Source organism: Entelurus aequoreus, linkage group LG22 (genome assembly GCF_033978785.1).
Source record: "Entelurus aequoreus isolate RoL-2023_Sb linkage group LG22, RoL_Eaeq_v1.1, whole genome shotgun sequence".
In the NCBI taxonomy this organism is placed as follows: domain Eukaryota; kingdom Metazoa; phylum Chordata; class Actinopteri; order Syngnathiformes; family Syngnathidae; genus Entelurus; species Entelurus aequoreus.
In genome coordinates, this window is record NC_084752.1 from 26916282 (window position 1) to 26942072 (window position 25791).

Genomic DNA, 25791 nt, shown 5'->3' on the forward strand with positions numbered 1-25791 from the left:
ATGCTTGTAGGGATGAAAATAGCCTATGTGTTTTTTCCCCTGACCTAATGTATATTCCGCTCTACCCCGGTATTGAGCACTGTATAACGGATAAACCACAGAAACCTCGACTATACTTACATATATGTATTTACATTACCGTACATAAGGATTGTCTTGGCTTTATTGGGGTTCTGACACAACAGCAAACCCTGTTTATAAAAACAAAAGCAACACACGAAAAAGCCCTGCTTTTAAAAGCAGTGTGAATGTGAATGTAGAGTGTAAACGCAGAATACAAACACAACATTCCATTTCGCTTTGTCATTGTAAGAAACTCAGCCATTCGAAGGAATTTAGCTGTTCCTGCTCATCATTGAAATACGTGTTCCGACAAATACAATCTATATTGCATACCTTATCAGAACATTAACTGACATGTTGCATTCCCAAATTAAATAGGGAAATGCCCAAAGCTATGTATCCTTCTTTTTTTGCTTCTAATCTCTTCTCGAGAGTGGGGTTTGTTCTGTCTCATTGGAGCTGTATAGTAATATGAAAGGAGAGGTGGCTATTTTTAGTTTGTCCAGCAGGTTGTTTGGCTGTCAGGATGGACAGCAGGCATCCAACATAGGATTATAGACACCTACTGTGACACACACAAACACACACATTGGTAGGTAAGCCCTGAAAGGAGTATAAATACACATAATACATGATCCTCATAGATCATACAGACCATGGGGAATGAACAGAAAAGTGTAATCCATTAATATATTTAGCAAATTATTCAAAACCTATTAGTTATTTTGTTACAAATACATTATTTTTTATAGTTTTTGTACTAGTAGGGTTAGGGTGCACACGCATCCATGCATGTGTGTGTGTTCCCAGTATGTATACCTCGTTCTCTCAAGTTGCGGAACAATTTGGACGATCCTTTCCATACAGGGGGAGTGTCTGCTAGGATTTTCTCCAGCTCCTGAAATAAATAAAAAGTCACGTATGTTGGCAAATATGTTCAATTCACCAAATTGCCATGCAGCTAATACATCATGCACTTGTGCTAAACATGGAATGCAACTTAAAACACATTCTTGTTTCACTGCATGCAGGTATCAGTGAGGAAGTAAATAAATGATAAATGATAAATGGGTTATACTTGTATAGCGCTTTTCTACCTTCAAGGTACTCAAAGCGCTTTGACAGTATTTCCACATTCACCCATTCACGGCGGGAGCTGCCATGCAAGGCGCTAACCAGCAGCCATCAGGAGCAAGGGTGAAGTGTCTTGCCCAAGGACACAACGGACGTGACTAGGATGGTAGAAGGTGGGGATTGAATCCCAGTAACCAGCAACCCTCCGATTGCTGGCACTGCCACTCTACCAACTTCGCCACGCCGTCCCTAGTACTAGTCTTTTTGTTTGGGATTTGTGGTGACTGTATGTATGTAATGAGGGTGGGAGGCACAATTTTTTTTAAATGTAAAGCACTTTGTGCTACATTTTATATGTATGGAAAGTGCATTATACGTAAAGTTTAATTTGATTTGACTTTGGGCAAGGGTACACCCTAGACTAGACCTGGGCAAAATGCGGCCCGTTATCATTTTCAATCCGGCCTGCCGGACATTCTACATCTTTTTTTTTTTAGACCTTTAACATCAAAACTGTCGCCACCATTATGATGTGCAGTGCTGTTTTTAAATGACCGTAAGTCTTGAACTATAGAAAGTATTTTAATGGTCGAAATCTGCGCTTTTGTGTGTTATAGCGGTAATCTACGTCACACCAGCTCAGACGAGGAACAAAGCATAGTGGGCGGAGAATGTTTTTAGAGCAGCCAGCCTGAAACTCCTGTTTTAGAAACAGATACGGAAGCAGATTTTTACGTGATAATATATCATATTGTTGGTGTTTATTACACATAGCCTTCATATTTTACTGTTTTTAAATTTTTTGTTGTGTTTTGCTTGATTGTAAAAGATACACAACTATCGAAGAGCTGGTCTGAGAAGTAAAAGAGGAGCGATGTTCATATGTTGTTAATAGTCAGTGTTTTATTGTTCATAGTTAATATTGTAAATCCCACTTTCTTTATTTCCATGTACATTTTGGATGTCCCATTCAGTAAAAAACTGTAAAAGTCCATTCTGTTTTTTTAGGTGGTCTGTCAAAACATTTTTAGACATTGTGACTTTTGGTATTAGTGTTCCTGAAAAAAGGGACCCAAACATACATACTGTGCAGTAGATTATTACAGCTAAATGTCTATATATAATTTATACACACATACACATTAGCCCCCCCAGACACGTTTTTTTCTCTTAATGTGGCCCCCGAGTCATATTATTTGCCCAACTCTGCCCTAGATAGACCAGTCAATCACATGGCACACATACTGTACACAAACAAAATATATATATATATATATATATTTTCCCAATGTTCTTTTTGTTAGGATTATTTTTTTGGATTAAAAACATAAACAAAACTATTATTGATATCATTAGTATTGCTGCTGTTGCTTTTTAAAATTTTAGTTTTCCTTTTTTTTTTGTATTGTATTTGTCTGTCTTCCCAATTGCTTTGCAAAATTCTATCTTAGGTGTTGTAAAGCTGGTATTAGCCTGGAGTTGGGGTTGGTCTAGTTCTGTTGTTAGATTGATTATCATTCTTTATTAAAAAACATGTAAAACTGTATTTTTAAATACGTTTTTAGGCCAACTCTGCGCATATAAGTTCTATGACAGCAAAAAGGGGTTTTGTGATCTGTAATCGGTTCTGAAAATGTTTTATCATAATTTATATACCAAATAATGCATTTAGAGAACCGTGTTGAATCGAGAATTGGAATCAAATTGAATTGTGAGGTGTCCAGAGACCTAGACCGATATTTTCGATAAGTCAATTCATTGAACGATAAATGAAAATGAACCTGATAACTTTGTCAGCCTTGGTAATTGCCATTTGCCTCCGTGTTACTGGCTGCAAGAGCAGTCATTCTTTGCATCTGCATTTGTACTACATGCACATCAACTGTAATAATGATAACCGTTGTAAAACTCTTGACGGTTAGTATTACCGTATAAAATTAAAATGACCGAAAAACTAAGATTGATAACCACACTTTAATAAAATAATAGGCTGACTAGCGTTAGTTTGCAAGCTAGCTTGAATACAAAAATTAAAACAAGAGACATTAACGCCTTTCCCCATTAAGAAATGTCCCACATTAGTCTCTATACAACTAAAATACAGTATTTACATTGAACAAAAAGGATATGCAGTCATTGCACAAAGTGATTAATCTATACTCGACAGTTTTGAGTTGAAACAGTGTTTTGAACAGGAAGCGAACTCGTTTGGCGTCACTTAAACCAGTGGTCCCCAACCTTTTTGTAGCTGCGGACCGGTCAACGCTTGAAAATGTGTCCCACGGACCGGGGGTGTGGTTTATTTTATTTTATCTATTTTTTTATTTTGTCATAAAGAAATACAATCATGTGTGCTTACGGACTGTATCCCTGCAGACTGTCTTGATCTATATTGATATATAATGTAGGAACCAGAAATATTAATAACAGAAAGAAACAGCCATTTTGTGCGAATGAGTGTGAATGAGTGTAAATGGGGGAGGGAGGTTTTTTGGATTGGTGCACTAATTGTAAGTGTATCTTGTGTTTTTTATGTTGATTTAATAAAAAAAATATATATATATATATATTTTTTTAATTTATTTCTTGTGTGGCCCGGTACCAATCGATCCACGGACCGGTACCGGGCCGCGGCCCGGTGGTTGGAGACCACTGACTTAAACCCGAAGTGAAGCAAAGTGATTACCCAATTTGCATTTATTAAAAAAAAATCTAAAATGAAAGAAGATAAACATATTCAAACACACAAATAAAAATAATATGGCTCTTATGAAGCAAGAACAATATTAGAAGTTTTCTCTGCCAGGAAAGTATATTGTGTGTATAAAAAAACTACAACTTGGTTAAAAGATTTTAATGTGTGTGTAAGTACTTTTTGAGCACATTCAACAATGCCGCAATAATAATGATAACGTGACAGAGTATATTTTATTTTTTATTATTTCTTTGTTTCATTTAATTTGGATATTTGAAAGTTTACAATTACAATATTAAAATATATGAGAAATACAAGTTGCTTGCATTTGAAAGGGTATACTTGCATTATAATTATGTATTACCGATACATCAGTGGTTAATTTGGTCTTAAAATAATGTTGACAATGATATTGTTTATTGGCAATAATTTGTAGATCAATATATCGTCCAGCAAAATTTGTTATCGGTGCAGGTCTAGGTGCCCAAAAGAGTCCCACTTTTATTCAGACCTATGGACAATTCAAAACAGGGGTCCTAAACTCAATTTACCTGGGGATCGGTGGAGGTAGAGTCACGGTGAGACTGGATATTCACTTCAGAATAATGTTTTAACCACATGACTGAATTTGTTAACTACATCTTCCAGTAGCCATAGTAACCCTGAGTTATATGGTAGGTTTTAAATTTATTGTAAATGTAAAATTGAAAGTAAAAACTTCATATTTTGACACTGTTTAGTTCCCCGAGAGATGGTCAGAGACACTTATGCTTGCTTTAAAAAAGTTGCTATTTGTGTTGCCCAGTGTGTGATCGTTATGCTGTAATTTTTGTGTTTGCACCGTTATTGTAGTTAGTGTTCTTTCTAGATACAAGATACAATAAATAGATACAAGATACAAGATTGCAATAATATATTTTTCTATTCAACAACCAGGGTGCGGTGGCCGCAATTACAATAAACTACGAAGTTAAGTACAAGGCCACAAAATATGAGCCTGCACGCCGCAAATTTAAGACTCCCACTCTATGTCCTGTTTGGGGTATTAATTAGTTAATATTAAAAAACTGGGTGGGAATATCCGGTTCTGTTCTTAACTGGTTCAAGTCCTATCTCAAACACAGGACATACAGTACTTTGTTGAAATTGCTAACTGTGTCTCTGAGCAAATGGCTATGACCTGTGGGGTTCCTCAAGGCTCGATTCTTGGACCCCTTTTGTTTAACTTGTACATGCTGCAAAACCGGTCAGCTAATACGCAGCTTCAGTGTGACCTATCACAACTATGCAGATGACACTCAGATCTCTGTGTCAATGGCAGCAACTGAACGTCGTCTTGTTCATTCACTTTGTCATTGCATCGAACATATCAGGGTGTGGATGCAAAAAAAAATATTCAGCTCAACTCAGATAAAATTGAAATCATTGTCTTTGGCCCACACAAACAAAGAGAAACTATTATTACTCACCTTGAGATCCTCTCCCTGAAACTTAATAATCAGGTTAGAAATCTACGGGTAACTTAGACTTTAACTTTAACAGCCTCATTAAGTCAATAACATCAGCAGCTTTTACCACCTAAAACTTTGCAAAAATCAGAGGTATAATGTCTAAATCAGACTTAGAAAGACTAATCCATGCCTTTGTCTCCAGCAGGTTAGACTACTGTAATGACCGTCTCACTGGGCTCTCTAAACAAGCTGTAAAGCAGCTACAGTACGTCCAGAATGCTGCTGCTCGAGTCCTGACTAGAACCAGAAAATACGACCACATTAGTCCAGTGTTTAGGTCACTGCACTGGCTTCCTGTTGCTCAGAGAATAGACTTTAAAATAGCTCTACTTGTCTACAAGTCTTTTCATGGTCAAGATGTACATCTCTTATTATTAGAGCCACGTAAACCATCTCAAGCTCTGAGAACATCCTCCTCGTGCCCAGAGTCTGGACCAAACATGTTGAAACTGCATTTCAGTTTTATGCTCTTAAAATCTGGAATAGTCTTTCCGAAGATGTGAGACGGGCTTCAATGCTGGCATTGTTCAAATCTGAGCTGAAAACACTTTTATTTAATTGTGCATATGACAACTGTAAGTATTTTATCTACAGTATTTGATTGATTTTAATTAATTAAGATTGTTGTAAGATGATTGTATTTTCTGATTTGAATTTGAATTATGGCATTATGGAATTAATGACATCTTAAAGCAATTGAGGCCAAGTCAAGCGCACAACTTAGCTACATCCAAAAGAGGTGCTGCAGCCTCTATTAGGATGTGGGCTGAAAATGAATATAACGTTGGGAAGTTCCTGTACATTCATGCAAACTCCTGCTATTGCACACCACATTCAGGTGGAATTAGTTTTGCTCAGTTTAACACAGAAATCAAAACAGAAGTTTGGATTTTTTATTTTTTGTCATAAAAAAATACAATCATGCGTGCTTACGGACTGTATCCCTGCAGACTGTATTGATCTATATTGATATATAATGTAGGAACTAGAAATTGTCAGGGTTGCCCCTGACAGTTTGGTTGCGTTTGTCTTAGTTTCCTATCAGTGCTTTTATTCTGTCTTCATTTCCTTCATTTCTCAGCTGTGGCTGATTGGCACCGGGCCACACCTGGTGTCAATCAGCCAGATGCTATTTGAACCTGCCTTCCACTCCAGTCAGGGCTGGATTATTGTCACTTCTACCTGTCACAATACTTGTCATTGTAGCTCTGTCTACTTTTGTTCACTCCGCTCATGTCATACTTCCTTTGTGTCACAGTAAGTGTTAGTGATGGGCTGATGAGGCGTCATGAAGCGTTTCGACACATTGCAAAACTGTATTGATACTGTGTCGATACTGTGTCACTAAATACTGACATCTGCTGGACATTAAAAATCCCTACAGGCAACCTATGGACCGACTCAACTGACACTGATTTTATGACCTAGTATATACAATAATATAAACCAAGTCATTGTATTTCATTTAGGATTATTTCATATCTTCATTTAAATAAAAATATATTTTTATCTTTTTTAGATACAGTCAATAAATAATGTGAACATGTATCGTGACTAGGATGGTAGAAGGTGGGGATTGAACCCTAGTAACCAACAACCCTTCAATTGCTGGCACGGCCACTGTACCAACTTCGCCACGCCGTCATTCCTGTAATCTTTCTCTAGTAACAGTATTCCATGATTAATATCAATAAATTAACATTAATAATAAATGACAGAAAAATAAGCACACGTATGACTGAGGAGTCATAGTGTAACTTTGTGTGGTGTTTGAGTTGTCCGACTTTTTGTGTGGCCATAAACGTACCAGTGGTTTAGTGGTATGCGTGTTGTTGACGAACACCGTTAGGGCCGCTTGTTGTCACTGTCACTCAAAGTTGCATTTCAAATTTACACAGAATAAATGTGTTTATTTTGTTTAGAATTCAGATGGGTTTGATTTGGTGCGCGGCATATATTTGCTGTGCGGCGCACAGTGTGCGCAGAGGACGCTTGAGCAGTGCGCAATTGCGCAGGCGCGCACCTTAGAGGGAAAGTTGCTCACCGGGCACAGAGGAGGCGTCAGTGCGATACAGTTCGCGTATCGGTCACGTGACCAAAGCAGCTCATGATCGGTCACGTGACTTTCTAAAAGCGGTACGCGCACCGACACAGGGTATCGCCCTATGAGCTCAACGCATGCGCCGATGCATCTGTGTTGCCGGACCCATCACTAGTAAGTGTTTTTGTTTCTTGTCGACAGTTAGCCTTTTTGCTATTTTAGTTCATAGCCAAGTTTGTTCTCCGCCTTATGCGCGCGTTTTATTTGTACCCTTTTGTTTGTTTTTTGCTGTAGTGTTAAATTAAATCATGTTTTCCTGTTCAATGCCTGCCATCTCTGCATCTTGGGGTTTGTCACCAACACACCCTGACAGAAATATTAATAACAGAATGAGTGTGAATGAGTGTAAATGGGGGAGGGAGGTTTTTTGGGTTGGTGCACTAATTGTAAGAGTATCTTGTGTTTTATATGTTGATTTAATAAAAAAAAAATATATATATATTTTTTTTCAAATTTCTTGTGCGGCCCAGTACCAATCGATCCACGGACCGGTACCGGGCCGCGGCCCAGTGGTTGGGGACCACTGCTTTAAAGGAGAGTAATAAGGAAAAGCGCACGCAAAATAGTGATTTGTAGAATTTCCTGAAAAGGATGCTTACAGCAAGAAGGTGGAATGGAAAGAACATTTTAGTGAGTCTCCCACCTGTTTGGTCAGGGACCTCCAGGGCTTCTTGCCTGCAAGGGATCCAGACAAAGGTGAAGAGAAAACGAAGGGAAATAAGAGAAGAGCATTTGGGTGGGCTCTGTCAGATAGCATCTGTATTATCTAGAAAAGGGTCTTAATGTGCCCAGTACAGTCACAACAGACACGCACACAGACATTCACTGTATATACAACTGTGATCATCACAGGCCTATCTAAAGTGCCCTGTGCTTGTCTTTGTAGTACACGGAACGTCCCAGTAAAAGCACAAACTACTTTTGTTCGGTTTTATACAACAAAGTTCATCTTAAATTCAACTTCAAAGGGGGCATTAGAGGATGTCGGCTGCTGAGAGGGTACAGTATGTGTGGTGGTATCATATGTCACGGAGTCAGTGCAGATACAAACACTCATACAGGTGCATGATTTGCACGCAATACGTGCCCACTTAAAAACCCAATAATAAAATTTGTAGTAGGCAAAAAACTTGATGATCCAGGGAGATTACAGCCCACTTGCCTAAGTTTCAATATACACTACACTGGATAAAAAAAAGTGTAAATGCTAGCTAATGGAATGTATACAAGTGCTGTGTGTGATGTGTCTGTGTCAGTGTGGGTGTGCGTGTCTGACTGCCATTAACCTTAGACTAAACAAATGCCGGGCCATCTGCTTTGAGGTTGGCCACGACAGATCCCGTTTCTATTGGCGGTAGTTTGACAGAGATAGCAAAACCCAGCCTTTTCAATATTCATTATTAAAAACTTAATTGTTGCCTATCTTGTTTACATCTGACAATTAAAGTATAACACATCAAATTAGGTTAGTATAATAAATTCCATTAATCATTTACAGAAAGGGGCAGCACGGTGGCAGAGGGGTTAGTGCGTCTGCCTCACAATACGAAGGTGCTGAGTAGTCTGGGGTTCAATTCCGGGCTCTGGATCTTTCTGTGTGGAGTTTGCATGTTCTCCCCGTGACTGCGTGGGTTCCCTCCGGGTACTCCGGCTTCCTCCCACCTCCAAAGACATGCACCTGGGGATAAGTTGATTGGCAACACTAAAATTGGCCCTAATGTGTGAATGTGAGTGTGAATGTTGTCTGTCTATCTGTGTTGGCCCTGCGATGAGGTGGCGACTTGTCCAGGGTGTACCCCGCCTTCCGCCCGATTGTAGCTGAGATAGGCTCCAGCGCCCCCCACGACCCCGAAGGGAATAAGCGGTAGAAAATGGATGGATGGGGGTCTACTGAAAGGCATTGAGAGAAAAAAAATAGATATACACAGTACAGGCCAAAAGTTTGGACACACCTTCTCATTCAATGCGTTTTCTTTATTTTCATGACTATTTACATTGTAGATTGTCACTGAAGGCATCAAAACTATGAATGAACACATGTGGAGTTATGTACTTAACAAAAAAAGGTGAAATAACTGAAAACATGTTTAATAGAAACTACAATATAAAACATGTTTTCAGTTATTTCACCTTTTTTTTGTTAAGTACACGTGTTCATTCGTAGTTTTGATGCCTTCAGTGACAATCCAAAATGTAAATAGTCATGAAAATAAAGAAAACGCATTGAATGAGAAGGTGTGTCCAAACTTTTGGCCTGTACTGTATATATATTTGGTATTGTTTGTATTTACATAAAATCTTAACAGTTTATTTTATAGTGGCACATTTACTAAGCTGCAAAGTACAATACTTTTTAGAGCAATAATATTTGTAATATGTGTTCTTGTCACTTTCCATTAATTTATAAGGAGAATTTGAACAATATACAATAGTACAATTACATGTGTTATCATTAATATTAATTAATTTTTATGTATATGGAGGCTAAAGGGTGAGTGGGAGCCTATCTCAGTTGACTTTGTGCAAGAGGTGGGGTACACCCTGGACTTGTCACCAGTCAATCACAGACGTTTAAACCACATGTTCCACCGTGCTGTTGAATATAAAGTTAATAAATTCACAATATAAAACAAACGTGTCAATAAGAATTGATGCAAAAACAGTGATTACTTAACAAATGTATCCCTGACATTATACATATACATGAACGATGTGTATAAGGTGATAGATGTACATATGTATATACTAAGGCTGTGAATCTTTGGGCACCTCACGATTCCATTTTGATTCGATTCTTGGGGGTAATGATTCGATTCAGACACGATTCTCGATTCAAAATGATTCTCGATTCAAAATCAATACTTTTTTAATAACTTTGGATTCCTGTTGTATGATTAACCACATTCATTCATACAATAGATAAACAGCTCTAATAATATTTCTATATTACTTAAAAGAAAACTGTTTTCTAAAATAAAATCCTACCCAAACATTTAATCAAGTCAAATACAAATAAGGCAACAAGACAAATAGCCAACATTACTGTTTTCTAAATTCAATATGTACAGCAGATATGGGCATCTACTGTACATCAACACTATTATGTGCCTGAGTGGCTGGACAGGACAGATTAAAAAATTAACAATAAAAATCTATTTAAAAAAAAATTGATTAATGATTTTTTTTAATCGATTAAAAATCGTTACAAATAAGAATTGTGATTAATTCGAAAATCTTTTTTTTTTTTACACTCCTAGTATTTATTAGTATACGTACTTCTTGGCTCACTCATCGTGACAGACTCAATGAAATTCTGAGGAGTCATGTACAGCTGCCCTTCATATTCCACAGAGCTGAACAACCGGAAGCGGTGTTCATGGGACGACATGTGCACATCTCCATCCTCAAAGTCCATAGAATGTGCCTGTAAAATAAAAGACAAATGTTTGGAACTGACAGTGCATTAATGTACGTCCTAAATAGATATGCAGATAATGCAAATGTATACAACGGGACAGGAGATAATGTAATAATTATTACATTGCCATTTGTCATTATAGCAGCATGAGCTTGTCAATGGGCACATTTTAGCAGCAACTTTTGCCTCCCACTTTTGTGTCACAACTTCATCACTGGGATTTACAAATATAAAAAATAAATAAGCGCAGCATCACCAGCTGTTTTAAACACAGCATTGATTGTATTTGTTTTTAATTAAGAAACAATAGTCTTTTATACACATTGCAAACCTCAACAGCAGTACAGAACATGTCTCCCTTCAGCTGGATGTCTACAATGAGGATATCCTTGGCACAAAAAAAAATATATATATATATATGTACATAGTCAGGCCCTCCAGTGCAATATAATAACACTTAGTGCAAGGACACACACGTTATTTCACTTTCAATATGATTAGAATCTCAGAGCAGCCAGCCCATCATCTTGATTAGCTGCAGTGGTGGAAGCTTCTACACCACCAACTGCACTGCATGAAGCTATGCAATTAGCAGAGAGCTTTCCAAATTTAAACCTGCCTGGCCACAGGGCTCATGCACGCAAGGCTTCTGCACAGCTCAGCTAACATGCTAATCAGCAAACCGATCCATTCATAAAGCTTTGATCCTGCCTTCATGGAGGGAGCATTTTAAGGAATGGTATTCTGCTTTTTTGCCAAGAGAATACAGAACAATCGTGCTTTTGGTTTTCACTAATAGGTTTTGTAAAGGCAGTTTGGTTCATATGCCATGCTGAAAGAGATGCAAAACATAGAGGCTCTAAAAAAAGATTAGAAATTTGGGGGATTTAACTGGTTTAGAGTGGCAAAGGTGTATAGTGTGTTCGAGCTAAAGAGCAGCAATATTCTGTTTGGTGGATTTATTAAGCTGTGGACTTTGAGTATTTACACAAAAAAATCAACTTTTGGCAACAAACAAGATAATGGAAGAAAGGGGAACACACCAGGGAAAGTTATGTGTCAGTAGGGTCCTAAGAATTCTGCGTTAACGGACTTACAGAAAAAATACTGTACTGTTAAATATAAAATATCACAGAAAATGACACAATTGTGACTGAAATGCTGTCATAGTGAGGCAAAAGAACATTTGTCTGGGGAAATCATGTTACCCCTCATTCATTAATTACCGCTCATTCATCCCCGAAATACACACCTGCCTCTGTAATTGATAACGGCACTTGACTCACAGACTGACTGGCGTCAGCTTGCTATCTTAAATGCTAACATGAAAACAAAAGCCATAAATGTCTTTCTCCATTAAGAAATGACATGAAAAGGCAGACGCAAGCACCACCAGTGATGAAGACTATACCAATTTAAAGGGAACATATTATGCAAAACTAAGTTTTCTTACTTAATGGTACCTGGTTTTGTGTATTGGAATCTGCATAAGTCACGAAAATTCAAAATCATTGCGAAGATATTTATAAAATAATGTTGCCTTCCTCCATACGAGCCATTTGGAATTTGCCTAATATGTGAGTTTTTTTCCCAAGTGTGACGTCAGCGGATATCTCCATATGTGGTAAAGGTCTACCCGACAATGGAGTCAATAGATTCCTTCTTTTTCTGTATCCTTTAGTGTCTATTTGAATAAACGTAATATATTTGCCCAAAAATTTGTAACATTGGCGTGGCTCGGTTGATAGAGCGGCCGTGCAAGCAACTTGAGGGTTCCAGGTTCGATTACCGCTTCCGCAAGCCTAGTCACAGCCGATGTGTCCTTGGGCAAGACACTCTACCCACCTACTCCCAGTGCCAACCACACTGGTTTAGATGTAGCTTAAAGATGTAAATAATAGGTTTCACTATATAAAGCGCTTTGAGTCACTAGAGAAAAAAAGCGCTATATAAAAAGAATTCACTTCACATTTCAAGTCCAGTCAGGGTCTATTTTGGAGTGAAATCTTGCAACGAACACACCAGTCGGAGTCTCTCGACTCAACTTTGCATTGACATAAGCATTAAACTGATCACTGACTCTATAATGTAACAACAAGCACACCTGTGAAGTGTAAACCTCTTGAAGCTCATCGAGAGAATGCCGAGAGTGTGGAAAGCAGTAATCAGAGCAAAGGGATTGAAGACTAGAATATAAAACATGTTTTCAGTTATTTCACCTTTTTTTGTTAAGTACATAACTCCCCATGTGTTCATTCATAGTTTTGATGCCTTCATCTACAATGTAAATAGTCATGAAAAAAAGAAACGCATTACATGAGCAGCGTCATTTTGTAGGCCGAAACTCAAGAACTTTACAGAGCTGAGTAAATACATATGGACTCTTAAAGACAATACAATTGATCACGCCATTACATGGCAAACTGTCACATCTAGCTCACCATACAACAGTGCAGCTAAAAGATGTAACCTGTGCCTGAAATAAAATGTTTTAATTATATACCACCCCAGCATGTCCACTTTAAACAAACGTAACGAACTGGTCTCATCACAAGGCACTACTGTGTAACAATGGCCACACCCCCATGTAATGTACCTTATATACACTATATTGCCAAAATTATTTGGCCACCCATCCAAATGATCAGAATCAGGTGTCCTAATCACTTGGCCCAGTCATGGGTGTGTAAAATCAAGCACTTAGGCATGAAGACTGTTTCTACAAACATTTGGGAAAGAATGGGCCACACTCAGGAGCTCAGTGATTTCCAGCGTGGAACTGTCATAGGATGCCACCTGTGCAACAAAACCAGTCGTGAAATGTCCTCGCTCCTAAATATTCCAAAGTCAACTGTCGGCTTTATTATAAGAAAATGGAAGAGTTTGGGAACAACAGCAACTCAGCCACGAAGTGGTAGGCCACGTAAACTGACAGAGAGGGCTCAGCGGATGCTGAAGCGCATAGTGCAAAGAGGTCCCCGACTTTCAGCACAGTCATTTGCTACAGAGTTCCAAACTTCATGTGACCTTCCAATTAGCCCACGTACAGTACGCAGAGAGCTTCATGGAATGGTTTTCCATGGCCGAGCAGCTGCATCTAAGCCATACATCACCAAGTCCAATGCAAAGCGTGGGATGCAGTGGTGTAAAGCATGTCACCACTGGACTCTAGAGCAGTGGAGACGCGTTCTCTGGACTGATGAATGACGCTTTTCCATCTGGCAATCTGATAAACGAGTCTGGGTTTGGAGGTTGCCAGGAGAACGGTACATTTCGGACTGCATTGTGCCGAGTGTGAAATTTGGTGGAAGAGGAATTTTGGTGTGGGGTTGTTTTTCAGGAGTTGGGCTTGACCCCTTAGTTCCAGTGAAATTAACTTTGAATGCTCCAGGATACCAAAACATTTTAGACAATTCCATGCTACCAATCTTATGGGAACAGTTTGGAGCGGGGCCCTTCCTTTTCCAACATGACTGTGCACCAGTGCACAAAGCAAGTTCCATAAAGACATGGATGACAGAGTCTGGTGTGGATGAACCTGACTGGCCTGCACAGAGTCCTGACCTGAACCCGATAGAACACCTTTGGGCTGAATTACAATGGAGACTGAGAGCCAGGCCTTCTCGACCAACATCGGTGTGTGACCTCACCAATTCGCTTTTGTAAGAAATTCCTATAAACACACTCCGCAACCTTGTGGACAGCCTTCCCAGAAGAGTTGAAGCTGTAATAGCTGCAAAAGGTGGGCCGACATCATATTGAACCCTATGGGTTAGGAATGGGATGGCACTTCAAGTTGATATGTGAGTCAAGGAAGGTGGCCACATACTTTTGGCAATATAGTGTATATGTAACAACCACAGACACTTCAATAAAATCCCCCGAAGAGGAGGGAAACCTGCGAAACAGGCTTGTAGGGATGAAATAGCCTGTGTTTTTTTCCTGACCTAACGTGTATATATATATATTAGGGCTGCAACAACTAATCGATTAAATCGATTAAAATCGATTATAAAAATAGTTGGCGATTAAATTAGTCATCGATTTGTTGGAACTATGCTATGCGCATGCACAGAGGCTTTTTTTATTTTTATTTTATTTTTTATAAACTTTTATTCATAAACTGCAACATTTACAAACAGCTGAGAAGCAACAATCAAAATAAGTACAAAAACAGTACAAAACAGCGCCATGGCGGCGCTGAGGCTACGTCTCATGAGGTGGAGGTAAGCTAGCCAGTGATGTGTCATGTGCAGCTCACGTGACGACGCCGTATCCTTTGCTGGAAATATTCGAAAAATGGCGCAGGAAAACCGTACGGATAGTTCAGCAGAAAAACATCTTGAGGTTATTGCTTCAATGGAGAAAAGTGTACGACCTAAGTCGTCAAAAGTGTGGGAACACTTTACTTTAAAGACTTCAAAGAAGACCGTTTCCTGCAAAATGGCACGGAAGTACAACATTGCTTCAGGAGCACCTGAAAAGGAAACATGTTGGAGCCATGGATGAAGGGAACTCACAGTACGTAACTTTTTAAGTCCATAGTGGCAACAGGCATTCATGAGTTCAGCTTTTTTGTGAGTAACGTTAACGTTATGCCTTTGTTGCAACGCGGGGCTGATAATGTGTCTCCGGCACATTTGACTCTGTTTTGAGAGAGAAAACGCACGGTTACCAATTTCGAAATAAACGTAACGGACAGAAATATCTCAGGTTGGTTTCATAATGGATCAATGTAGCCGGGCCCGATAAAGCTATATAAATATATTTAGATTTGAGTGACGCTTTAGTATAACTAAACGTTATGAAGGTGCTGGAATATTTCATGCTATTATTTAGAGGCAGCCTAAAATGAATCCTTTATTATTCACAACAGAAACGTGTACAATATCTGATTCAGTTCTGATGAGTTACATTTCTGTGTTATTATTGGTGTATGCTGCACCCCCAATGTCCAGAACATGGTGCCAGTATGCTGTTTTTTTTCAATAAAATACTGGAAAGGATAGAAATGTAGTTTGTCTCTTTTATCCGATTATTAATAGATTAATCGAAGTAATAATCGACAGATTAATCGATTATCAAATTAATCGTTAGTTGCAGCCCTAATATATATATATATATATATATATATATATATATATATATATATATATATATATATATATATATATATATATATATATATATATATATATCTTATTGAAATGTTTTGTTGCAGCTTGCAGTAGCTGCGAGTCCTCATGTTGTACTTTCAGCACCAGCCACAGCGGAGAGCGCCTGGCAGGGTGTGTGTGTGCGTGTGTGTGTGTGTGTGTGTGTGTGTGTGTGTGTGTGTGTGTGTGTGTGTGTGTGTGTGTGTGTGTGTGTGTGTGTGTGTGTGTGTGTGTGTGTGTTTGTGCGTGTGTGTGTGTGTGTGTCGCCGAGCTGCCAAATAGTGAGCAAACACAATCCACAAATAACACACTTCATATGTTTAACATAGTATCACAATAACTTATTCTTACAGTAATAGAGGAACGTGATCAATTAGTTGGAAGTTGGTCCACGCAGGACGTGAAAAACACAAGGCCCTCGTTACTAAGCAGTAAGAACACGTCATTAAACAGTTGCTATGGGTCGCCATGTTACCCCCAACAAGAGTATGGTTCTGCCGCCTACCTTCTCCTTGGCTTCGACGGCGGGGATGGACGGCAGCACGCTGAGGATGCTGGGAGTCCCCATTCTCTTCCCGCTTCTGCGCTTCGTCACATCCTCGTATAAGTAAAGTGCCACGGCCCCTCCCGTCGCCAGGCATAGCCCGAAAGAGAGACACCTCCGTGCCCTGGAGCTGTTTAAACGAGCGGCGAATTCGCTTCTCGACACCGAGCAACGATGAATCTGACCGGCCAGTGATGCCACTCTACGGAAGGCGGCCATTGTTGCTGTTGTTGCTGCTGCCGCTATGCTGCTGTGATGGCAACTTTGAGGGCTGTTACGAGATCCTGCGTGCTTTCGATGCCATCGCGAGATTTGCGGTTTACCTAGTGTGGCCTGACATTAACACCTATTTGATATAGAATAAACCTAAAACCAGTTTTTTTAATAACATATATAGATTATAATGATAATCTAACAACATATTGCGACAAAAAAACAACACCAGTGAAAATGTAACAACAAAGATTTTAAAAAATCGGAATGTAATTAGAAACATGTTCAAACTAATACATAATAATAATAATATACTTAGTCATTTTAACACAACGTTTTGTTTGTGTATATATATATATATATATATATCCATTTTGATTGGCAACCCTAAATTGGCCTTAGTGTGTGAATGTTGTGTGTCTATCTGTGTTGGCCCTGCGATGAGGTGGCAACTTGTCCAGGGTGTACCCCACCTTCCGCCCGAATGCAGCTGGGAAAGGCTCCAGCACCCCCAAAAGGGAAAAGCAGTAGAAAATGGATGGATATATATATATATATATATATATATATATATATATATATATATATATATATATATATATATATATATATATATATATATATATATATATATATATATATATATATATATATATATATATATATATATATATATATATATATATATATATATATATATATATAATGATTTGCAAATCCTTTTCAACCCATATTCAATTGAATGCACTAAAAAGACAAGATATTTGATGTTCAAATTCATAAACTTTAATTTTTTTTTGCAAATAATAATTAACTTAGAATTTCATGGCTGCAACACGTGCCAAAGTAGTTGGGAAAGGGCATGTTCACCACTGTGTTACATGGCCTTTCCTTTTAACAACACTCAGTAAATGTTTGGGAACTGAGGAGACACATTTTTTAAGCTTCTCAGGTGGAATTCTTTCCCATTCTTGCTTGTACAGCTTAAGTTGTTCAACAGTCCGGGGGTCTCCGTTGTGGTATTTTAGGCTTCATAATGCGCCACACATTTTCAATGGGAGACAGGTCTGGACTACAGGCAGGCCAGTCTAGTACCCGCACTCTTTTACTATGAAGCCACGTTGTTGTAACACGTGCCTTGGCATTGTCTTGCTGAAATAAGCAGGGGCGTCCATGGTAACGTTGCTTGGATGGCAACATATGTTGCTCCAAAACCTGTATGTACCTTTCAGCATTAATGGCGCCTTCACAGATGTGTAAGTTACCCATGTCTTGGGCACTAATACACCCCCATACCATCACAGATGCTGGGTTTTCAACTTTGCGCCTATAACAATCCGGATGGTTCTTTTCCTCTTTGGTCCGGAGGACACGACGTCCACAGTTTCCAAAAACAATTTGAAATGTGGACTCGTCAGACCACAGAACACCTTTCCACTTTGTATCAGTCCATCTTAGATGAGCTCAGGCCCAGCGAAGCCGACGGCGTTTCTGGGTGTTGTTGATAAACGGTTTTCGCCTTGCATAGGAAAGTTTTAACTTGCACTTACAGATGTAGCGACCAACTGTAGTTACTGACAGTGGGTTTCTGAAGTGTTCCTGAGCCCATGTGGTGATATCCTTTACACACTGATGTCGCTTGTTGATGCAGTACAGCCTGAGGGATCGAAGCGTCACAGGCTTAGCTGCTTACGTGCAGTGATTTCTCCAGATTCTCTGAACCCTTTGATGATATTACGGACCGTAGATGGTGAAATCCCTAAATTCCTTGCAATAGCTGGTTGAGAAAGGTTTTTCTTAAACTGTTCAACAATTTGCTCACGCATTTGTTGACAAAGTGGTGACCCTCGCCCCATCCTTGTTTGTGAATGACTGAGCATTTCATGGAATCTACTTTTATACCCAATCATGGTACCCACCTGTTCCCAATTTGCCTGTTCACCTGTGGGATGTTCCAAATAAGTGTTTGATGAGCATTCCTCAACTTTATCAGTCTTTTTTGCCACCTTTCCCAACTTCTTTGTCACGTGTTGCTGGCATCAAATTCTAAAGTTAATGAATATTTGCCAAAAAAAAAAGTTTATCAGTTTGAACATCAAATATGTTGTCTTTGTAGCATATTCAACTGAATATGGGTTGAAAATGATTTGCAAATCATTGTATTCCGTTTATATTTACATCTAACACAATTTCCCAACTCACATGGAAACGGGGTTTGTATATATATATATATATATATATATATATATATATATATATATATATATATATATATATATATATATATATATATATATATATATATATATATATCCATACATTTTGATTGGCAACACTAAATTGGCCCTCATGTGTGAATGTGAGTGTGAATGTTGTCTGTCTATCTGTGTTGGCCCTGCGATGAGGTGGCGACTTGTCCAGGGTGTACCTCGCCTTCCGCCCAAATGCAGCTGAGATAGGCTCCAGCGACCCCCCGCGCCCCCAAAAGGGACAAGCGGTAGAAAAAAGATGGATGGATGGGCATTTTAAAAAAATTATTATTATTAATGTATTCATTTATATAGCCCTAAATCACAAGTGTCTCAAAGGGCTGCACAAGCCACAGCGACATCCTCGGCTCAGATCCCACATCAGGATAAGGAAAAACTAAACCCAATGTATTTTGTTTTTAAATAAAAAAAGTATCAAAACTTTTCAGTTTGCGGCCCTTGGTGGAGGAAAAAACTTAGACACCACCAAGCTAGATAATAATAATGATAAACTAGACATGTAAAGGGATCTGAGAATTTATACTAAATATGACAGATTCATTTATTCATTACTACTACTGAAACCATCATTGTGCTTTGAAAATCAATGGTTGCCAGTATTTCATTAATAAAGTTTCTATTTAACTATGGTATTAGTATATAAGTGCATAGATGGATAGATAGAAACTTGGAATAAAAGTAATTTTAGTAGAGAGGATATATCAAAAGAATATCAAAGATGAAGTCTCCATTATAAGTCAATATTTGTGGTACCAATATTAGCCTGATAGGGCCTTTTGCATGACTTTGATGCTCAGAGAATAGAGGAAAGGTTTACCTGTTCACATATATATACATTTACAAACGGTGACTCCTATTAGCCGCATTTTCCAAGCATTTTCATCATCTTTAAAATAAAAAAATAAAAAAAAGACATGTGTTCTTGTCTCTCATAATGATAGTGAAGAATAGGCAAAAAAAAAAAAAAAAAGTGCAGTTCCTAAATTTGGTTTCTATGTCTTTTCGATGTCACAGTCAACAATTATGATTTTGGTTTGCAGAGTTAACACCTAAAAACCAAGGTTATGGTCATTGTTTTCTCTAAACGCATACATTTGTCCAAATATGGCCAAGGACACGCATTACTGTAAGTTTCCTGCACATCATCTTCATCACTCAAGGAAAAATCTAATCTGTGTGAGATAATTCCTCTGCTATTTTCAAGTATGTTTCTTTTTTTTTAGTCATCAGCTTGAAGCGTCCCTCTGTCTCCGACTCTCTTGTCGTCATATGACATGAGTGTGTGACTGTTATGATTTTGCTTACTAGTTCCGATGACCCGTCTTATCTTGCCTCTGATTGGCCAGTCCGTAATGTTTCACCCTAACCTTACCCAATTGTGACTCATCATACAAACACCAACCAATCATCATGGATTTTCTCCGTATGTATGAATGTTCTCATTTCTCCAGGTCATTGTATTTTCCCCATATTTCTTTTGGCCTGAATTCGCAGTCCATTTTACCTCTTTGTAGCTTATAGCTTTGATGTAAACTACCTCGCTAAAAGTAGCCAACCTACAGGAAAAGCTACTCCTTAAAAAAGTAGGTAACTAACCGCCAAGCAACTGGAAAATGTAGTTAAGCTACGTAGCTTAGCTACATGTCACTTGTGACTGCCCATCACTGCATTTGCACAGTTGACTTTTGAAGCACTAATGTGAACAAATAATGTATCCACTTCATCTTGTAGAAATTATACATAAATATTCCATTGTCAAAGACCATTGGAGTTCTGTCAGACCAGGCAGACATCAGTTTACAATATTAACCTATGGGGTACTTATTCGGTTATTCCATTATTCAGCCATCCGATTACCAATTTCTTTGTGGAGGTGGGTCCAGGTTGGGCTCAGGCGGGGGCTGGGGCTGTACCCTGGGGGCCTGATCCATGAGTGCACCTCCTCCACACAGAAATAGTGCCTACATGGTTGGCTTCACTCTGCCCAATGCCATTAAGGAAGGGGTAAACTAAGAAATCATTGTGGACAGAGAGTCACATGACTATGGGAACCCTTCAGTTTGCACCTCATGTGGTTATGGAGTTGACGTCTTCATTGTGACCAGATCAATATCTAATATATCAGGAGCTGATCAGCCTGGGGGCAATGCTGATCAATCCCTTTGGGAGAGAAAGTTATTTTCTCGTCATAAATACTAATGAATGAAGGGGGAAGCAACAGGACAACACCATACATAAATATATAGATATACACACAGACGCACAATGTTCAAACAGAATAACAAGGCTGTTACGCAATGCTGATGCCATTTTGTCATTGTGGAAATCAACATGAGCACAAAATGACCTACAGCGATCACACACGCACGTATTCGGACACCCTCCCACGCGCATGCACACAAACACAAAGCACAGTCGACCTCCGCTTCAAGTCATTTATCAATGCAAGTCTCTAGGGACGGGGGGGGTCAGCTGTTTCTGCGCGTGCGTGGATAGCCGCCAAAATCAATTTCACATAAAACTGAAACTTAGGCTCCCGGTCAAGACAGAACCACTGCCCAAAAATGTGCACATTAAGAAAAAAAAGCTAATTTAGTAGTGAAATTAACCATGCATTTAGTTTAGGGAGGGTACAGAGTTTTTCTTCGCAGACACTGAGGGCCAAATGGTATTGTTAGAAAGTAGCATTTGTGAACAAGGACGAGATGAAAAGAACAGCAAAAATATGTCTGTGGCAGCATTAGATTCACCATCTCACAGCACACAACTTTGATGCATTCAAAGACTGCTGGAAAAAGTAAAAAATTGTAACGCTTGAAGAAACACCCCATCAATGAAACTGGGTGTTCTTTTATTAGAGTGATGCCTGGCACGCATTCTCTATTTTCTACCACATTTGTGGGAAATTACAAGTTCTGTAGATAGACTGGATGCTGGAATAGTCATGGCCATGCATTATATGCTGTTCTTACTCCAAACCTCACTAGGACATTTTGTCACTAAGCTGAGGTATATGTTGGAACAACTTCCAACATTTAAAGGTGATGGCTCTAAAACAGGGGTGTCAAACGTACGGCCCGAGGGCCGGATCAGGCCCGCGAACAGGTTTTATCCGGCCTGTGGGATGAGTTTTCTAAATATAAAAATTAACCGGAAATTTAGATGTTCTAAATGTGTCCACTGGATGTCGCAATAGCAATTCTTTGTATCTTTGTAGATGATGCTACATATGTACAAAATAAACCACATGATGTTAGTGCACCAGTCGAGGAAAATTATCAAACTACATAAATAACACACTGTAATTAGATTTTTTTTATTTTTTATTTTGATGGATTGAAAATGAACACCAATGAGTTGACTGATAAACATTATCACATAATTTATTCAGAAAATATAAATAACGACAAATAAAGTATATATCCTATTAACCGCAACAGGTAATTTGAAATGTTTACAACTGGATTTATATGAAAGGGTATAAAGCAGGGGTGTCAAAGATACGGCCGGGGGGCCGGATCAGGCCCGCGAACAGGTTTTATCCGGCCCGCGGGATGAGTTTGCTAAGTACAAAAATTAACCTGAAATTTTTGAATGAAGGAAACAGCTGTTCTAAATGTGTCCACTGGATGTCGAAATAGCAATTATTTGTATCTTTGTAGATGATGCTACATATGTACAAAATAAACCACATGATGTTTAGTACATCTGTCGAGGAAAATGATAAAACCACATAAATAACATCCTGTAATTTGATTTCAATATAATTTTTTCATCTTGGTAGATTGAAAATTAACACCAATGAGTTGACTGATGAACATTATCACATAATTTATTCAGAAAGTATAAATAACGACAAATAAAGGTAGAAAACTATTAACTGCAACATGTAAGTGTAAAAAAAACCCAACAACATTATGATTTGTACAATTTCAAAATGGACTTGTTCTATTTTTAAACAACGAACACAATCTGAAGTTGTCTTTATTTTTAAGTTATTGTACCGTGATTTTACCAGTCTGGCCTACTTGGGAGTAGATTTTTCTCCATGTGGCCCCCAATCTAAAATGAGTTTGACACCCCTGCTCTAAAACATCTACAGAGGTTAAAAGCCAAGCAAGTTGTGAATATCCTGAGCCTATATTGAGATGTTTAGTTTTACTTTACATCTGACTGTATTATTTGCATAAAATATTTCCAAGTCGGTAAAAGTGTTTCAGTATGTGTAACAGCTGCCATGTGAAGCTGTGCAAGAGTACTTTGGCAGACCTCACTCCCAGACGCCTTAACAAGCTCACACATACATTTATCTAGGGTTAGGCACCTGTCATATTTGAAATGATACAGTACCAATTTCCGGTAACTGGGAATTGATACCAGTACTAACCGGTAGATTTTTTTAATTTAACAGTTTGTTTATAATGATAACTGTGCTGTCCAGTTACTATATGTTGATTTCTTGCATTTCTGAGTCACATTTGCAAGTATCATATATTAGACTTCCATGCAGTTGCAACTCTAAGACTTTAGATGGCAGTAGTGTATAGACTATTGTTGTCCCTATACCAATATTTTGGTACAGGTACCGGTACCAAATTGTATTTCGATACTTTTCGGTCCTTTTCGATACTTTTCTAAATAAAGGGGACCACAAAAAAATACATTATTGGCTTTATTTTAACAAAAAATCTTAGGGTACATTAAACATATGTTTCTTATAGCAAGTTTGTCCTTAAATAAAATAGTGAACATACAAGACAACTTGTCTTTTAGTAGTAAGTAAGCAAACAAAGGCTCCTAATTTGTCTGCTGACGTATGCAGTAACATATGGTGTCATTTTCCATTCTATTATTTTGTCAAAATTATGAGGGTCAAGTAGATAAATAGATAGTACTTTATTGATTCCTTCAGGAAAGTTCCCTCAGGAAAAAAAAAAGTGATAGAAAATGTATTATTAATCTACTTGTTAATTTAGTGTTAATATTGGCTTACTTTCTCTTTTAACATGTTCTATTTACACTTCTGTTAAAATGTAATAATCACTTATTCTTCAGTTGTTTGGATGCATTACATTAGTTTTGGATGATACCACAAATGTGGGTGTCAATCCGATACCAAGTAGTTACAGGATCATACATTGGTCAAATTCAAAGTCCTCATGTGTCCAGGGACATATTTTCTGAGTTTAGAAACATAATATACATTTTAAAAAAACGAAAGAAGATGTTGTGATGCTAAAAGATATCGATGTAGTCATCGTATTATTGACTAGATACGTGCTTGTACTTGGTATCATTACAGTGGATGTCAGGGGAGGGCCGGGGGTTAGGGGACCGGTACTTTTTAGAGACGGTACAGCACAGAATATGATTAATAGTATAGACTATGATGTGTTGCCTAGTCAAGGAGTAGTATTTGCCATTAAGCTAAATCTAGTCTTTTGTTGTGTCCTATAAAGTGTTTATAATGTAAGTACTACTCAGTGGCCTAGTGGTTAGAGTGTCCGCCCTGAGATCGGTAGGTTGTGAGTTCAAACCCTGGCCGAGTCATACCAAAGACTATAAAAATGGGACCCATTACCTCCCTGCTTGGCACTCAGCATCAAGGGTTGGAATTGGGGGTTAAATCACCAAAAATGATTCCCGGGCGCGGCACCACTGCTGCCCACTGCTCCCCACTGCTCCCCTCACCTCCCAGGAATTGAACAAGGGGATGGGTCAAATGCAGAGGAAAAATGTCACCACACCTAGTGTGTGTGTGACAATCATTGGTACTTTACTTTAACTTTACTGTACTCATTCCAGACTTGCTGTTTGATTATAACGTGCATCTTAGTTGTAGTTTTCATTACAAATTATAGAGGTGTTGAAATCGCAAAGTAAAACTGGTATTGGTAATCTGTAGCATGTCTATGGCAAATCCAATATGAATTAGCATTGAGCTAGCACATTTCTGTCAGCTTGAGTGTTTTCTATCATAGTTGCTTTGTTGGCTGAGTAAATTAACCATAATATTTTAAAAACTATCATAGAAAAGAAAAAAATTGCAGCACAAAAATCGCACAAACGAAGGGAACACATTTGGGGGGATTTGGAGGGGTGGGGGTGGGGGGGGGGTAGTTGGTTATAAATATTGAAACGTTAATAACTTAAAAACTATAATAGAAAAGAAAAAAATTGCAGCACAAAAATCGCACAAATGAATCGAACACGTTTGGGTTGATTTAGGGGTGGGTTGGTTATAAATATTGAAACGTTACAAACTTAAAATCTATAATAAAAAACAAAAAAATTGCTGCATAAAAATAGCACAAACGAATGGAACACGTTTGAGGTGATTTGGGGGTGGGCTGGTTATAAATATTGAAACGTTAATAACTTAAAAACTATCACAGAAAAGAAAAAAATTGCAGCACGTAAATTGCACAAACGAATGGAACATGTTTGAGGTGATTTGGAGGGGGGGCTGGTTATAAATATTGAAACGTTATTAACTTAAAAACTATAATAGAAAAGAAAAAAATTGCAGCACAAAAATCGCACAAATGAATCGAACACGTTTGGGTTGATTTAGGGGTGGGTTGGTTATAAATATTGAAACGTTACAAACTTAAAATCTATAATAAAAAACAAAAAAATTGCTGCATAAAAATAGCACAAACGAATGGAACATGTTTGGGGTGATTTGGGGGTGGGCTGGTTATAAATATTGAAACCTTAATAACTTAAAAACTATCACAGAAAAG

The 25791-nt window shown here is 38.3% G+C and overlaps 2 protein-coding genes across 6 annotated transcripts in view; one reads left to right on the forward strand and one right to left on the reverse strand.

Moving 5' to 3' along the window:
* Positions 1 to 16818, reverse strand: part of micu3a (mitochondrial calcium uptake family, member 3a) — a 48072-nt gene extending 31254 nt beyond the window's left edge. For all 4 annotated transcript variants that reach the window (XM_062032543.1, XM_062032542.1, XM_062032545.1 and 1 more), the window contains exons 1-4: positions 16524 to 16818; positions 10721 to 10868; positions 8088 to 8119; positions 883 to 961 (exon numbers count right to left, since the gene is read on the reverse strand). In XM_062032543.1, coding sequence (XP_061888527.1) covers positions 883 to 961; positions 8088 to 8119; positions 10721 to 10868; positions 16524 to 16781 — 517 coding nt within the window. In that variant the 5' untranslated portion in view covers positions 16782 to 16818. The remainder of the gene's footprint in view (positions 1 to 882; positions 962 to 8087; positions 8120 to 10720; positions 10869 to 16523) is intronic.
* The window catches only part of LOC133639313 (fibroblast growth factor 20-like), a 31741-nt gene continuing 13452 nt past the window's right edge, over positions 7503 to 25791 (forward strand). For both annotated transcript variants that reach the window (XR_009823768.1, XM_062032546.1), the window contains exon 1: positions 7503 to 7558. Coding sequence is in view for 1 of the 2 variants with exons in the window: in XM_062032546.1 (XP_061888530.1) it covers positions 7522 to 7558 (37 nt within the window). In the remaining variant the exon portion in view is untranslated. The remainder of the gene's footprint in view (positions 7559 to 25791) is intronic.